A 17,913-nucleotide genomic window follows, 5' to 3' on the forward strand; every position below is an offset into this window, starting at 1 on the left:
AACTTGAACATGTGTGTAGCTATAGCAAGCTGATTTTAACATTTAGTAGCTGGATGAACGTTTCAGATATCTACAGTGTGACTCTTCCTAGAAACAAATGGCATCACTTAAACCAATCATGTGTATGAGGTTTCTTATTACAGATATCTACAATTCAGCTGCACATTTATAACTAGTTGTAATTCCTGTTTCACATACTTACAGTTAAATTCTTACCACTCTGGTAAGCTCTGGTTCAATATATCTTTGTTTTCTCCTCAATTCCAGATATCTACAGCAACCTTTTAAGATGTCCTAATTTAAGCTTTAACTGTTAAAACTATGTAGATATCCTAAACTAGCATTCTGTCAAGTCAATGTGTAACTACAGATGTCTTAGCGATAGAGTTCTGTTGAGGCGAATTGACGTTACACATGTATCTCGTTATATGAGAAGCTACAGTAAGTCGAAGGCGGCCTGCTTTTCCAACACACTATGGCTCCCACAGTTGTAACTGCATATGACGGGCCATTTTAACGCCATGTCAGAGCAGCCTGAGGCAAAAGTTTTAGTACATTTCAACCACAAGTCTCTAATGAGCAAAGCTGTCGTTGTCCACAAACTCATTCCTGGTGAGCTCTTTCTGTTTCAAGGCATTTTCTAACCATCTTATCGACCACAGCAGAGCTACTTCTGCTAACACTGTTCAAATGACCAACCTCCAATGAAAAGCCTCATATAAGCAACATCATGTACAACTATTCAAACTATTCATAATGATGTTTGAGACATCTGCAACTATTATTCTGATTGGTCAAGTACTGGTGAGGGCTTTAACCCCAAGAACACCAAACCTATTGTCAAGCATGGAGGTGGCAGTATTATGCTCTGGGGCTGTTTTGGCACCAGTGGAATAATGAAGAAGGAGGATTACCTCCACATTCTTCAGGCAAACCTCAAATCATCGTTTGGGCATGGATGCAGCTGGGTGTTCCAGCAAGACAATGAACCAAACACACATCAAATATGGTAAAGAAATGACTAAATAAGGCTTGCGGTTTTAGACTGGCTTTCACAAAGTTCTGGCTTAAGCCCTATTAAGAACCTGTGGACTGAACTGAAGAAGCAAGTCTGTGGCAGAAAGGCAAAAAAATGTAGCTGAACTGCACAAATTCAGTCAAGAGGAAAGTCGAAGATACAACCAGAAGCTTGTGGATGGCTGCCAAAAGCACCTAGTTGAGGTGAAAATGGCCAAAAGACATTTTACCAAATATTAGGAATGCTGTATGTATATTTGTGACCCACCAGATTTCGTTATATTACCAGAAGACATCAAATAAATCCATGAAAGAACCAAAATGTATGATTGTTTTTTGATTGGTTTCAACGAGTCCATCATGGAAAATTAAGAGTTCTTGGGGTCAATGGAAACTTAAGACTGCCATGATGTAAATATCTAAATATCGATGTTATTTTACATTGTTGGTTTGATTTCCTGACCATCATCATTCTCGGATGAAGGAATACAGTCACAACTTTATCAGGAATTTAACTTCCAGTGTATGAATAGTTGTATCTTTATGCCCGACTAAACCTAAAACTGGGGCGAAAATGGACCTTTTCTTTGTGAAGTTCATATGAGGATCTCCGTGTACAGACAGGAGGAAAGTGAGAGTGATGGTGTTTATGGGCACATTTCTGCCCTTGAGCTTGCAACCTGAGGTGTTGAGGACTAACTGCTCTTCCGCCTCCTGTTTCTATGTGAAATCTATGCCAGTGCTGTAAAACTGCGAGCCAGCCAGCAGCAGTTTCCTCCTTCTCAGGAGAACCAACAGCTCAGAAATGGCTCCCAATAAAGATTTTAAGTACAGGAGACTTAGCGGATATGCCGCATGTGTGATAAGTCTCGATTATTATCCGCAGAGAGCATTAGCCGATTTGGCGTGTCTGTGGAATACTGTATTTCCACTGGGAGCGTTCAGACTTCATGTTGGTAGAAGAGAAACGGTTGAATCAAGGATCGATGTGCTGCTGAAAGGAGGCAGATAAGGAGGTTCCGACTGAGTGAGGTTTCCCATTGGAGCCGCCCACCGTAAAAATGCATGAAGTCATCGCGCCGCAAATGAAATCAGATCTGCTTGGAGATAAGACGTCAGCAGAGCAAATATGTGTGTTTCTTGGGCTGATTAATGTTTCAACATGAACTTGAAGCCACCAGATAACTTGCTCCCTCTTGGACTGTGCGCATGACTTACTGTCTGGAGAGGAAGACTGTTGTTGCTCGACTGGCCGGCTGCCACAATGACTATTCTAGACATTAGTTTCTCTATTTTGGGACCAGAAAATGCTTCCACTTGCAAAAACTGATATTTCTGGGGCATTTGGGGGGCTTTAAACACAAAATTAAGATATATAAAGTTAATAAACTCCCATTTACAAATCCAGATGAACAGCAGTATATTCATTCAGTTGTGTTCCACCTCACACCTCATATCAGTACTTTTACTTCAACACTTGCAGCTTTTTCATGCAGAACTTTTACTTGTAATGGAGCATTTTTACTTTCCTGTATTTGTGCTTTCACCCAACTAAAAGAGGTGAATACTTCCTCCACCGCTGCATTTCTATATAGTATTTCAACCTTCCAACATTTCTAAAGCCATTTTTGGTGCCACACAGTGTAGCACGACTACTGCAGAATCACACACAAATACTAAAAAAAACAAAATCAAAGAGCAGCCGATCAGTCATTCACCACCAAACAGACTTGCAGGTATCCGGTCATTGTTCGTGTGGAGCAGAGATCTCCAACTCCGGTCCTCGTGAGCTACCGTCCTGCAGGTTTTAGATGTTTCCGTACTGCAACACACCTGATGAATGGATCATTAACAGACTTGTGTAGAACTTGACAACAAGCTGTTGGAGATCCATTACTTTGAGTCAGGTGTGTTGCAGTACGGGAACATCTAAAACCTGCAGGACGGTAGCTCACAAGGACCGGAGTTGGAGATCTCTGGTGTGGAGATTTTTAAAAAATGTTCTTCCCCTACTTGGTTTCTCACCTTCTGCTTGCCTGAGAACGCGTGGTAGTAACACGACACATAAGTCATGACGGCCTTCTCATCGGGCCTCAAGGTGCTAATGATATCTGCCCAGGGAACAGAGGACAGGGAGAAGAGAGGACAGAGAAGAGAAAAATGCACAAGAGTAAAAGTGTGCAGAGACAAAAGGGCCAGCAGGGGGCGCAATCACGAGCCACGAGTCGTCTCCAGTCTACCTGCAGCTTGTCTTCAAGTTGATTTCCCCAATGAATACTTGGCTTAATTTAAAGTGGGAGGTGAAAGCGCGAAGTACAAAAACTATGTGCGCAAAGTTCAGGTAGCTTGAAGGTAATTAAAAAAGTATTCATTTTTTGCTATCGTTAATTCTGAAACTCCTAACTTGCATTTCGTAACTAAACTTAGTTATTTAATCTAAGAGGCAGCTGCATCTCGTCCCACGCCTCTCAGATCTCTGATGCAACTCGGAGTCCAGCTGTAGTTTAACTTCTCTCACTCTCTCCACTTATAAACACAGACATTTTTGATCCGAGTTGCTCAAACACAGCTGTGCCGAGATGAACCCTCTGCTGCTGCTGCTGCTGCTGCTGCTGGGCCTCTCAGATGAACCTGGCTCTTATATAACCTCCGCTACGCGATGCTCTGCTCCTCCCGGGCCGAGAGGAGGAGCAGCACAATCTCACGTTTCCTGTTGCGCTTCAAGGTGGCTGTCAAACCAACAATCAGTCATCGTCCAACTGAGAATAACCGATAATAATAATTCTTTCTTGCGCAGAAATGAGGAAACAGACTCCCCACTGGAGTATCTATTTAAATGAGCCGGCAGTTTAGTGCTCGACTTTGAAGTGCCGGTTTTAATTTCATTCATTCCTCCACCCTCAATTAAAGCTGTCACTCTGGAGGCTGAGCATAACCATCCATTTAAACAGCTACGTCGGCCCCCTCTGGAACAGACTTCAGGCTAATTTGTGTCAACCGTGGCTGTTATCAGCGGCAATCATCATCATCACTGAGATCAGATAAACTCCGCCACACCTCCCACTCCGCTCAGCTTCTGTTCAAACCTTAATCGGGGGCGGATTTGGTCGCCTGGTAGACTGGAGACAAGCTTGTGCTCATCGCCTCTAAGAACAGAGTGTTTGTTGTCCCATCATGCATTTGGTGGCGGCGTGAACCATGCGGAAAGTAAAGGAGAGTGACCCCTGCAGGGGGCGTTGTGCACTGCAGAGAGAGAAGGATACTGTTAGGAGAAACACACGGAGGGAGGAAAGAGGGAGGACGGGAGTGAGGAAGAGGAAGAGGAGGAGGAGGAGGAGGAGGAAGGAGAAAGGAGACGCTGCATCCAGGATACCTTCTGGGCGCCTGAGAAGGCGTGGTAGAAGCTAGACACGTAGGTCATGATGGCCTTCTCGTCCGGACGGGCAGTGCCCACAATGTCTGTGGGGAAGAGAGGAGGTCAGGGAGGGGATGGAGGACGGAGGACGGAGGGTCGAGGGCGTTAAACAGAGAAGAGTTAAATAAAGAAACAAGACGTAGAGAGAAGAAAAACACACTGTGTCACTGTCCAGATGTGTCACAACTTAACCCTCTGAACCCCGAGCTGTTTCTGGTGCTTTTTGTTTTAAATCACTGTGGGCTCATTTGTCACTTCAATATAAAGTAATACACCACTATGGACACACAACAGTCATTGCAGAAGTAAAAAATAACTCAAAAACATCTTTTTTGTGCTGAATTACAATGTCACAAATCATAAAAAAGAATAACAAAAAGTAAAATTTCTCAAAAATAGAATAAACCTGGAATCATCACAAACATTTTTTAGATAAGCCAAACAGAGAAAATGGTTGCTCTACATACCATATTATATTTGTACTACTTTTGAAGTGTTTTTCAATACTTGTTTACCATCTCCTCTGTGTAAACGCTGCAGTTCAGCCAAAGAGACAGAATTTTTATCAAGACTGTTGAATGCAGCTGAGTCATTAATGGCTTCACAGCTGCATCAAGGAGTCGAAAAGTTTTGTTTTTTTTACAGAACAAAGTATTTTTAGCCATAAATCATTAAAAAAAATTAATGTCAAATTTCTTTGTTTTACCAAAATTGAAAAAAGGGGAATCAGCAGGTACATTTTCTCAAGGTCCCAGGTGTTACAAGTACTGGTTCTACGTATTAAAGACATTTTACTATTAAATCTGTAATTAGTTTCTGTACTTGTCTCCTCGCTGCTCTGCGTAAACACAACCTGCAGTTCAACCTGGTTCAAGCAAAAACTCCCTGAATTTCTATCACTCAACAGCTGAGTCACTAATGGCTCCACAGCTGCACAGAGAACAGCAGAATTCTTTTTGTTTTACAGAATCTGTTCAGTGCAAATGGTTTATTTTAAGCAACTTTTTAAACGAGACATGAGAGTTTGAAAAATTATTACATTTTTAAGCTTAGACTTGGCTAAGTGCTCCAAAAGAACAGCACATCACAAATGACTGTCAAAGAGCGCCGGAAAGTTGAAAATACGATGATTTTTATTGGGTTTTTTTTATATTCTAGCTCTGAAAAATGATGTCAATTTGATGACTTTTTAAAGACATCGTGCTTTTCAAACCTGCTGGTGGGTTTTGGGGTTCAGAGGGTTAATTTAAACGTTGCAGTTTGTCTCAAAGAACAATGTGTACAAGTACTTACTGAGCAGAAAACATACTTGAAAATACATCATGACGTCAATACAGCTTAATTTATTTGTAGAGAAAGAACTGCATATTTACATTCAGTAGAAAATAGTCTCCCCCTTGTGTGCACAGCTGCATGAGCGACCGTTAAGGCCAAAACATACTCTGTCAGAAATCAGATAAAGCCAAGTCGTTTGAGAGAGTGTGTGCTCTCAAAAAAATGAAAAGTCAAAGCAGACGTCAGTACCTTGAGATTAATAAACAGGATTAAAAAGTGATGTTGAAGCAGGGGTTTGTATTCGTTAATATCTGTCCTGCTCAAAACTTCATCCAGGTTTTGCTCATTTTTGGTTCCCCTCTTGTCTGTTTTCTGAAGTCGTCTAAACGCTGCCAAGACTAACAACTCAGCGGTAAACATGTAACGTGATGTGAGCAGAAAACGAGGAATGTGAAGGAAATACGTGCCCAGTTTTACACCTCTGCACAGCTGTAGAGAGCAGACGTGGTTCGCAGGTTGTGGGAAAATACAAAAAAATAAGCTGTGTTGACCTCCGGCCCTGCAAAGAGCCCTCTGAGAGAGAATGTTTTGGTCTTAAAACAACAGGACACGGTCTGCTCATTGCTTTACAGTTTGACTTCCTGCCTGCTCACCTTCTGCGTCCAACATCTTGGGGATGTCCAGGTACTTCTCTGCCACGTCGAAGGCTGTGTTCAGGTTGGTCATGGGGTCGTCCTGTCAACACAGACATCAAGACTTTTAGACTCAACTTCCATGGCTTTTAGGAAATGTATTGGAGCTGCTTTGCCAAAGGAACAGTACGAGGCATTTAGTGGTTGTTATCCAGCAGGTCAGACAGAGCTGGGCTAATCGTTTCCTCTCTGTTTCTAGTGTTTATGCTAAGCTAAGCTAACCAACCAACATGTGCATTTTCTATAACTCTTCCTTTAACCACCTAGAAAACTGACAACAAAGCAAAAAGTGTGTGTGGTGTTTCTCCTAATCTTCTGTAATGTATTACATTAGGTCCTCATCCATCAAAGTGAGAGCTGCTGCTTGTTAGAGGTAAAGTCCAGCATGTTTCTACCTTAGTAGGAGAGTTTCTATCCGTCCACTACTCGTAATCCTAGTTATCGAATTAAAACTAATGAAGCTGCAGCTTTGATAAAGATCGTTGTCCTGGAGATGGTGTTTTATTTCCCCATTATCAATAATAATCAATAAAATAAACAATCAGCTGTCTGCATGGTGAGTAAAAGGTAAGACAGTTGGATACATTTCCATTATAGGTGGCTGGTTACTGAGTTTGCTTTGAGTCATACTGATAGGAAACCTTTAACCCTCTAAACACCAAACAGTTTGTGGGTGTTTTTTTGCTCCTGTCACATTTTTGCTCACTGTGGGTTCATTTTTCTCTGCAATGCAAAGTCCTGCACCTCTATGGAAACTAAATAACCATGGCGAGAGGTAGAGAGAGAATGTCCTTCTGGTAGTTAACTAAAGTTATAATGTCATAAATCACATAAAGAGAGAAAAACTGAAGTTGAATTTCTTTTATTACTTATTTTACAAAACAATAAAAATATAATAATTAAACTGGTGAAACGTTTTTTCAAGTGCCCACAGGTGCTACTAACAGTGAAACATGGCAAAGGTATTTTACTACTTAGTTTGTTCATTTCTTAGTATCCGGACTGGTTTTGTTTCTGCTCTGTGTGAACAGCCTGCAGTTAAGCAGAAAAGTCTCACAGTTCATTTTTTGCCAGTTGTTTTAAAATGGGTCATGCAGGATAAAGTAATCTTGACAAAACATCACAATTTAAAGCTCAGATTTGGTTTTACGATGGAAGGTCACACCACTGATAAGTAGTTAAAGGACAATCAGAAAGTTAGAAATCTGACAATTCTTCCTATTTTAACTGTTTCTGGCTCTTGTAAATGTTGCAGTTGTTGCATGTTTTTAAAAAGACAACATGACTTTCGGAGGGTTAACCCTTTATGGGGCAAGTGACTGTATTTGGTAACTTCCTTCCTACCCTGTGCCTCTCCTTGAGGTTGAAGAACCATGTGCACCTTGATTTAGTTTTTATATTAGTGCCAATATCACCACCTTACGAAAAATGTCACTGAACAAATGTCCCCGGCACTTTATAAACGCTTTGTTACTGGTTTGTATAAGTGTCATTACCTCAAACTAAAATGTTTCTAAATAAATGTTTTTTTCAGTTTTTTACTTTTTCTTTTATTTATTATAAATTCCCTTTTTTTAACCGTAGACGGGCAGGTTGCCACATATGGTACATTTATTCATCTTGATTTGCTTTTTTTTTTTTTTTTAAGTCACAAAAATAAAATTAACTTGAAATATCCTTCAATTCTCGGGTTGAAATTTTAATTTTCCAAGTATTTCAAGGAATGCCCTATAAGGAGTTAAAATGATTCCTGTTACAACCTGCTTTCTTTGGAAAGATGCTAAGAGCTAAGCTAATAGATCTGCCCCCAGTTCCCTTCAACGCAGTGCAAAGTCAGCATGGGAAACACACCAGGATGAAATATACCAGGATCCTCCTTTAAATATTGTACATCTATCCAAATACTGAACGTCATTTCAAGCAACTGAACTGTTGGACCGTTTGCTGTTGCGACACACATGAGGTTTTGCTATTTAAACGGCAATAAATTTAGGTTAAAGTGGGAGGACTAACAATTCATGACACTGCTTCATAAATTGCACAACCAAAAATAAACAATTAGGTTTTTGGTCAAGGGGCCAAAATATTTGCTTCCTGCCAACCTGTCAGAGATTACTCGTGTCCGTTTGGGAAAGAGATATCAGAACTACATCGACTCCTCGTCTGTATTTGTGGTTCATGGTCTTACTGGCATGTCGAGACCTCGTCAAACAACACTCACCTTGCGCAGCTTTCCGTAGTCAATGAGCTCTGGACGGTGTCGATGAATGAGCGCGCAGAAACCCAAACCATCTTTCCAGCTGGGAGGAAAAAGGGAGACAAACTGTGTGATCAGGGTGAAAGTGAGGTGAAACATAATGAGATGAGGAAAAATAAAAGGAATCTGACTTTAATCTTTAATCAGGACCATTCCCCGCCGTCTGTCTCCTTAATTACTTTCATGTCATAAACCCACATTGTCCCCGCAGCATGTGGTGTCTTCCTGGTGTCTACTGTGCAAAATGTCTCCAAATAAAGCTCCGAGCTTTGAGAAATTACATGAGAAGCATTTGTCATGAGATTTCTTCATCTTAAGATTGTTTCTTTTGTTTTATTAATAAATGAAGATTGCAAAACTGAATAGCTGGGAGACGGACGAAGACAAAACAAAGCAGCAGGACCGAACCAGTCCGAGGTTAAAGGAGACTAAAAGTTTTCTTCTGAGTGGAAACTTTGAAGCTTTGATGAAAAGTGACCCATCAAATTATTTTCAAGGACCACAACAAAATGGGAAATTACAGTCTGTTAGCGTTTGAGGGCCTCGTCCTGGAACACGTTCAGAGAAAAACGAATTCCTGCTTGGACACTTCTGAACACTGAACAGACACGATACCTCGGTGCTGGTTTTCTTTCATTTTCCTCGGTAATCTTTTTGGCAAATGCTCTAGCTGTGATTTAGTGACTAACAGATGGGATGCGCTCCAATTTGTACTGAATGCATAAAACCACTGGCTCCACACGCCACACATACTTTAAAGTCAAAGAAATTTAGAGGTTTGTTTTCCAATATGTCAGATAATATTTCCTGAAAACATGGAAAAGCTGTAAAATATGTTGTACTAAATTGTGAAATTAGACCAGTTTTGTGTTCAAGATTTGCTTTGCTGCCCAGAAATCGCAGCTCGATGATTCACCGGAGCCATACTTTGCATTTTATCCCATTATACGTCCTAAAAACAAGAACGGAGTAGCACCAGTGGTTTTTCTGCTCAATTGCAAGTTACTACACAAATACAGCCTACAGCTTGGTAGCTAGCCGTGCCTTCCTGAAAACCATCTTAGCTTAGTCTATAACAGGAGGTGATTCACTAAAAGTTATGTGGTTACGAGTTCACATCTCACCTGTTTGGTTAAAACAAACTCGGGTCCGTTTGCACAGTTAGTACTAGGGACGCAAATCTTGAATAATTCTATCAACTGATAATCGGCAGCCTTATCAATTAACAACTGATTAATCAACAACACAGACTGAGTACAGCAGGCATTACTCCATACATAGATGAAGTAGACAGAAGACACAAACTACTAAAAGAGCTTGATGACATGTGTTGTTGGGTAAAATGAATTCTGTCTTAGCTCATCAGGGTTAATCTTGGCTGTAGGCATTAACAGAAAACTTGGTCATGGTGCCCTTTTGCTAGTTAAATGCTTATTTTTTTCACAATTTTGAAATCTGATTCTATGCACTTGGCACTTTTTAAACACCAACTTTGGCCGGGTGGTTAGTAGCACAATTTTCTTTCTTAGAGATTATTTCTGGAGCATTACCACAAATGAACACAGTTTGCTGTGGTGTGACAAACCCTGAGCACATATTTTTCGCAGCAGTCCACAATTTTCAGTTTTCTATTACGTCATAAAAGGCTATTTACTCATTGCATGTATTTCTATATTTTCTGTTTTTTATATGTACTTTAAAAATTTGCTGAATTTCACCGAATTCGAAGCTGCATACTCTTTTTGGCCACTTGGGGGCACCACAACAATCTATATATATTGATTATTGGCTTATATTGTTGATATGCTGTGGGATATAGACATTGAGCAGCAGAGAATTATCATTAGCATCCAGTTGGAATCATATTTAAAGGCTTTTGATGGGTTGGAGGCCAGTTTCACATGAATTTAGCTCCGGTTTGGTCTCCACCAACTCATAAAATCAGACCAGCTAGTTTCTAACTTTGACTTCAAAGATCATTTTCAAGGTACTTTCACAGTCCGATGTGGCTAAAAATCATAAAAGTTATTCAAAAAAGTAAAGTTGTTGATCACAAATCCAAAACAAAGGACATTAACGATGCTAAAAAGAGCTGAGGAGAAGATCAAGCAGCGTAAATCATGTATTCTTGGTACACAGTTATAGCTACACTATAATACACGTTATAAATGCAGTCGCTGGAACATTTAAAATCCAGCTCAAGTCCAAGATATTACAGCAAAAATTTACAGCAGCTTCTCTGTAACTCCGCTATTTGTTGTTTGTTTTTCTGTGTGAGATATATTTTTAGTTTCGGCCTTCTGCGGTTCATTCATCGGTGTCCTTGGTGCTGAAACCAGCCTGTCTAACTGCAGCACGATGAGATGGAGCTGCACAATCTCCATCTCAATTTGGAAGAGTTGTGGAAGATTTACGGGAGCTCTCTGCTCGCAAGGTAACAAATTAGTGAGATGGGTGATCTGAATGTATTACCCGCCATAAAAAGTGCACAAGAGGAGCTTTTACAAGGCCACTTAAAGCTTCTTATAGCTTTAGTAGCAGTGCTTGAGTGCTGGAGGAAAAAATAATTCTGTACAGCTTGTCTGTCTTTTATCGGCTGACTGAGGTGTGCTACTATCGTCTCTCACAGAGCGACCACATCAAAGGTCTGGCCTCTGCTCTGACGATCCCCTTCCCCCGCCTCTCCCTTTACCTCCCCCTGAAATTACCTCACCTCCACCTTTCTTCTCGCCTCGGCTTTCATCCACATCACAGTGGTCGTCTTTCAATAATTCAACACGCACGGAGGCATCCTGTGACGTGGATTCAAGGTGTAAATAAACCCGGTCATGGGAGCATTCAGTCGCTCTAACCAGACAATTTGTTGCATGCAGCAGAAGTACAGACGGGTTGATTCCTTTCCCTCTCAGCTGGTTTCAAACAACACGTCTGGTGTCTGTCCCTGGTTAAGTCTGTCTGCTCTGTTCACCATCAGCCCACTGTTCTCATCTGCAGCAAGTCACAGGCTATTTATGAAATTACGTGTTTATATAATCCTGGTGTTCTCGAATTTTAATTTTTCATGAACTCTTAAATGAAACTGACAAGCCGAAAAACCACATTTTAATTTGAAACAGTGGCCTTTGGAGCTATTTGGAGGGCAGAATTACTCATCATTAAACAGCGACCAACTATTATCTCAGACCTGAATGTTACTGCATTCACACTCTGCGTGGTCTCTGGTTTCTTATGTTTTGTTTTTGGCCCTCGTTGACACTAAACAGTCACATCAAGATGCTGAAAAATTCCTCAAATATGAACAAAAACTGAAGCTGCATGAAGAGGAGTGTTGACAGGCGATACGAGACAGGCAGCGCATTCTAAAGTTTTAGTTGGGCTCACTACAAAAGAATCCAACTCCACATTAGTATCACATTCGTGTACAAGTGCATAGCATGTGACAAGAGGTCTAGACTACAAAGCTACACAAAGACACCTGTGTGAATATGTGTGCACACCTGTCATCAGTTTCTAGGTGTGTCCAGTCACAACAAGCGCTGTAATGTCTTCACCATGATACCAAACTTTTCATCGTCAGTCCGTGACATGCAAATGTTTTCACTGATGCTCACTCATGCCCATGAAATGATAACATTCTCCAAAAGAAGAGACAAGAAAAGCAGGTCAAGTAACTGATAGTAGAAGAACAGATATGCATCTTATCTCCAGTGCAGTACTGAACTTGTGTGTTCATGTTGCATCTGCTTACTGCACCTTCAAGGGATGCAAATTCAGAAATGTTTCTTATCTGATCATCATGGGTCACTTCATGTAGACAATCAGCCACTAGCCTGCAGTCATGCCAGCATAACGGACTTTAGGGAGTGTGGAAGAAAACTCTTGCCCGTAGGTATTAAGCATCACAGGAGACTATCTCATGGTGGTCCTTTAGCTAAACTCCCATCATGCTCTCTGCTTGCCAACATGGAAATACCAATAATCCAGAGTGACCACCTCATCGGGCTGCGATAGTGTTAAACAGTAAGAGGCTCCACCTGGTGTTGCAATGAGGTACTACAGCTGATCTACAATACGTTTGGACATACATGTCATTCATCTTCTGCATTATCGGTTCACATATTTCCAATGGTTAAATTATTAAGATCAATTAACAATAAATCATTAACATCCCTTCTGCCTTCATGTAGCAGCAGTGTTGTGAGGAAACACATTACTGTAGCCTCGTCACATCTGTCTGTCACGCAGTCAATTCAGCAACAACATTACAGTTATTAGTCAGTTACAGCTACGATGCATTTAATTAGTCTCAAAACCCGTGCACATAGAAAACAGGCACATGAACATGATACGAGAACAGAGAATAGTACAAAATTTGTTGTCTTTTTTGTAAATATTAAGACTAATTACTTGTTTTTGTGTAATGACCCAGACATTGTTTAGCAGCCAGACATATTCACAGGTTCAAAGTTAAACAAAGTCAAGCCTCATGCTGACTTGTTGGCTGTGTGCAAAACAGGTGACTTTTAAAGCATTATTTTTAGTTACTTTCCTACTTATTTGTGAACATTAATGCCAGTGCTCTGAACTTCTGACCTTACGAAAACTACATGTGTTGACCTTAAAAACTTTTTAGTGCCTTTAACATGGAACAAGAATGACAACCAAAGCTTGAAACTGCTATGAACACCAAAGAAATGTATATTTGGGTGGAAGTCAACTCAAAGTCCGTCATGCTCAGCTGAAGCTAGGAGCAGGAACCTTTCTGGAACACCTTAAGGAACGACCAACAACCTTTCTGGACCGGTTGCTTTTTCACAAGACCAGTTTTGGATATATATTGTCAGTTTAAACAATGAAAAGGGCAAATACAGAAATGTACAGAAGTAAATATTTCCATTCAGTTTAGACTAAATAAACCTGAATTAAAGTAAGGTGCTGCTGCTAACTTTCCCTGCTCAGTGCCAACACTCACCCACTAAATGCTTTGTGTATGGCCCCACAATCTTGTGTTATTAACTGTGACTGCAACTGGGCATTACCTGATGTGAAAGTTCTGGATGTTGACATTCTTGTAGGGCGCAGTCTTCCTCTGGCACCACAGCAGGAGGCCCTCTTTGGCAGATGTCTCTGCGGTTGGGGAGAAGGGATCATTGTGAAGTCGGAGAAACTCTCAGGCTTTTACTTTGACCGACTCTCGACTAATCCCTGTTTAGTGGTGGATTAAGTGGAGGTGAAGTGAATGGAAAGCATGTGTGACTGCTCGGATGTTTCATGCTCTCTTGTTTCCAGTGGATACCGGGAGGTGTTTGGCATTGTGTCGTACCCACACGGTAAAGCAAAATGCTCTAATATACACAGCGTGGAAATGTTCGGCTGAGCAAATCACGTCTGATCACATCTGACGTTTAAATTGGACTACACTGTAAGTGGATTATATACGTTAACCATGGATCGGACCATATCGCAAACATTTCCACCTCGATAGAAAAAGAGCAGTCTCTGACACATTCTTATTCAAATTAACACGCATTATCTCGAGTCTATATGTGGCACTGTGCAGTTTTTTAAAGCTCAGAGCGATGCGTGACAAAGGTCTTAACGCTGAGACACTGTGTCAATGAAAAGTGTTTTCAGTTGCAAATGAAGACAGTGAGCAGGAGCTCTATTCAATAAAGCACATGAATACGAAGCGTGTGGAAGCGTTCCCACATGCACACACACACACACACACACACACACACACACACAAACACACACTATACCTTCCACAGAAATGTCTTGGATGGCGAAGCGGAGGATTATGGTCCAGATCATTCCCAGGGTCATCTTAGCGTTGCCGTCTACGATCTCTGCAAGAAGGGCAAAGCAATAACCTTTTAGCATTTACACTGTTAGCACTTTGGTCTCAGCTGTTTAAAGTATGCATTTCTCATCCAATACACACAAATATCTGTCTGATGTTAGTCCACCACCCTGCCTCTATAAATGGGAAACAAACTGTGAATAAGCCACACAACAACTTTCCAACATGTCCTGTGCACATTCATGCTCATACACAGAATAGGTTGAAACGTTAAACATCAGCGATCTTTCTCCAAAAATGTAGACTCTACCTTTAGTGCAGTGCTATAAAAGGTTTGTGCAGACGTTCATGTTCCCCAGTGGATACATCCTACTCACTTAACTGGCTTTAACACTAATGGAAAACGCTGCCTTTTAGGATTTTTAGTGAATTGTTGCAAAAACTATCAGATGGATTGCCATGAAATTTGTTTTGTATTGTACACAATCCTTTGCTTCATGCCAATATTATGCAATTTGATGCATTTGCTTCACCCTCACAGCACTCCACGTAGTGCTAATTAGCAAATATTAACATGCTAACAGGCCAAACCAAGACGGCGATCATAGTAAACGCCATGTTTATGCTCAAATAGGCTGTTTTGCTTTGCTTAAGTATCTCAGTAGCAACCACAAAAATAGCTCGTCAAATTCTCTAAATGCTGAAGAAAGGTGCATCGGTGTTACCTTTTTAATCTCCTTTTACATAAGAAACAGTGGTGCAGCCCTTACACAAGGAAAGGCGATAGCGTCTTCCCGCAGCAACATTCAAAGCATTGCATCATCTGCAGCAGACTCACATCAGCAACTTCTACCGTTGCATGATTAGTGTTTAGGAAAAGACAAAGGATGTAATTTTTGGACTTTTCAACCACAACCATTACCTGCTCTACAAAGGTGCGTTACTGTTGTGACTGTAAACATGTTAGCATGCTGATACTCAAAGCACTGCTGTGCCTAATGATAGGCTTTCTGTCCATCTATTCAAGTCAAGTGTAACTATACATACCCCCAAATTACAAATTCCCCACGTAAGGCTTCACAAACTGCTCATCATGTGACACCCTCCACCTTTAGATTCTGTATTCATATCTGGAAATACTCAATAAATCCCTTTAACAGGGCAAAAAAGAAAGAAATATCTCATGGACAATAGTTGTTTTGTGTAGATCAGTGGTGAAAAGTGAACAAGTACATTTACTGAAGTACTGTACTGAAGTAGGCCTACACTTTGGAAGTTCTTGTATTTTACTGAGTATGGTATGATACGATATATCATGATATGATATGAAACAATATCATAACATGTAATACAAAACGATATAATGCAATACGCTGATGATATGATGTAATATGATACAATACAACACGATATACGATGCGATTTGAAACAACACAATACCCTGCATTAAAAGGCAATGCAATGCGATACAACATGATACAATACAACACCTAATACAATAAGATGCGATGAGATATGACACAAGATACCACACCATATGATACAACACCACATAATGTAATACAGAACGATCTAATATAATACAATGTAATTTATATAATATATAAAACAATATAATTTGTAATAATTTATACTCCTTATTTTGTACAGTCGACTACTTTTATTTATCTTTTTTTAAATGCTATTTTATATGTATATATTCTTTTTTCAATTTGATCTTTTTTGTATATTTTGTATTTAGATTCATATTGTTTGGCATTTGTGGTGGATAGCAAAGAAAGAATTTCATAGTACAGGGAAACATGTTTCCAAACTGTACTTATAACAATAAACACTTTGAATCTTGAATATCATGGTATGATACAATACGATATATGATGTACTATACTGTGCAATAGAATGCAATAAGATAAGATATGATCCAACATGATGTGATACAACACAATGTGACTGAATACAACACAACACGATACGATACAATGCGACACAACACAACACAATAGGATATAGTACAACACAATACGATGTGACACGATACGATTTAATACGATTCATCGCAATATGATGGGATATGACACGACTCACGAAATTCAACGCGATGTGACACAACATGACGCAAAATGATACGATACAACATACGATACGATTTACAACACAACACAATTCAATACAACACGATATGATGCCATCAGTAAGGTATGATACCAAACGATACAGAACGATACAACACCATGCGATACGATATGATACAATATGAAAGGACACAACACGAAACAATACGATAACATGACATGACACGATATGGTAGGACGCAGTATGGTACGATCTGATATCATACAATATGATACAGTAGAGTCCAACACGACACAACACGATATTACACAATACGATATGATACGACATCATACAACACGATATTATAAATTACAATACGACATGACATGATCCCCTCAGGAAACTGATTTGACACCGTGACAACCAGATAATCAACTTCCTGTCAACACAACACCAGAGGTCCCTCTGAACAGGCTCTGTTTAATCACAGTGTTTGTAGACGGGCAGCTGAAGCGGCAAAGCCTTTATGAATGAAACATGTGATGATTCAATCATTTGAGCCCGGGCCCGCTAAGCTGTCAATCAGCTGTGTGTCTGCGGCCGAAGCCTGTGAATGAACTGCCTGTGTCCAGTCCTCTCTGAGTGGTCGATGACCAAAATCCCCTTCAGCGGGTCACCCTGTTAGCCCGCCTTCAATAATCATTTGTTTCTGCCTCTAATCCAATAAGGCCGGGAGCGCGGCACCTCCGAGACTGTGACGGACAAACTGCGAGATGCCAGTCAGACGTCTAAACGAGTAAACGCGACATGAAAGACGCCTCCGATTGAATTAGGAGGCGGAAAAAGTCGAGCTTGGTTTGGTTCGGGCTGACACATGCAGATACACGTTGAGATTAGCTCTAATGAACATGACTGATCCACCTGGGGGGAGGAACACAAATCCTGTTAATTCCATTTGAAACTACCAGCCCCCCTCTTTCATCCTTCACCCACAACAAACCCCCCGATGAGCGGCATGGACCTGAGCCCTCGACCAGGCCGTCCAACCAGCAGAGCCACAGCTAGCAGGACCAGGAGGGGATTCAAGGAGGATAATCTGTCTGGAATGCTGGTCTGGCTCAGGAGCCTTTACACCAGACTCTGCAGGAAAACCTGCACTTTATGAAGTCATTTCTGTTCTTTAATGTGCAAAAAGTTTTCTGCTAGTGAGGTTGTACATATATACTTAAATATTTTTTTTTAAATCACGTGAAGCTGAAATGATTAGCGATTAATCAAACTTCTGATCAACAGAAAACGACCATAATTCGGAGAATCAACCTTAAAATGCCAACAACTCACTGTTTACATGAAGAATATTTGTGACTTTTCATTGTTTTCTTCAGTAGGAGATCAAATA

General features: G+C 40.6%; 1 protein-coding gene across 3 annotated transcripts in view; it reads right to left on the reverse strand.

Annotated features, from left to right (window-relative positions):
- actn1 (actinin, alpha 1) overlaps nt 1-17,913 on the reverse strand; it is an 86,683-nt gene that overhangs the window by 23,200 nt on the left and 45,570 nt on the right. For all 3 annotated transcript variants that reach the window (XM_008285529.1, XM_008285530.1, XM_008285528.1), the window contains exons 4-8: nt 14,419-14,505; nt 13,696-13,783; nt 8,621-8,699; nt 6,361-6,442; nt 4,391-4,476 (exon numbers count right to left, since the gene is read on the reverse strand). In XM_008285529.1, coding sequence (XP_008283751.1) covers nt 4,391-4,476; nt 6,361-6,442; nt 8,621-8,699; nt 13,696-13,783; nt 14,419-14,505 — 422 coding nt within the window. The remainder of the gene's footprint in view (nt 1-4,390; nt 4,477-6,360; nt 6,443-8,620; nt 8,700-13,695; nt 13,784-14,418; nt 14,506-17,913) is intronic.

Source organism: Stegastes partitus, unplaced genomic scaffold, assembly GCF_000690725.1.
Source record: "Stegastes partitus isolate 25-593 unplaced genomic scaffold, Stegastes_partitus-1.0.2 Scaffold407, whole genome shotgun sequence".
Taxonomy (NCBI): Eukaryota; Metazoa; Chordata; class Actinopteri; family Pomacentridae; genus Stegastes; species Stegastes partitus.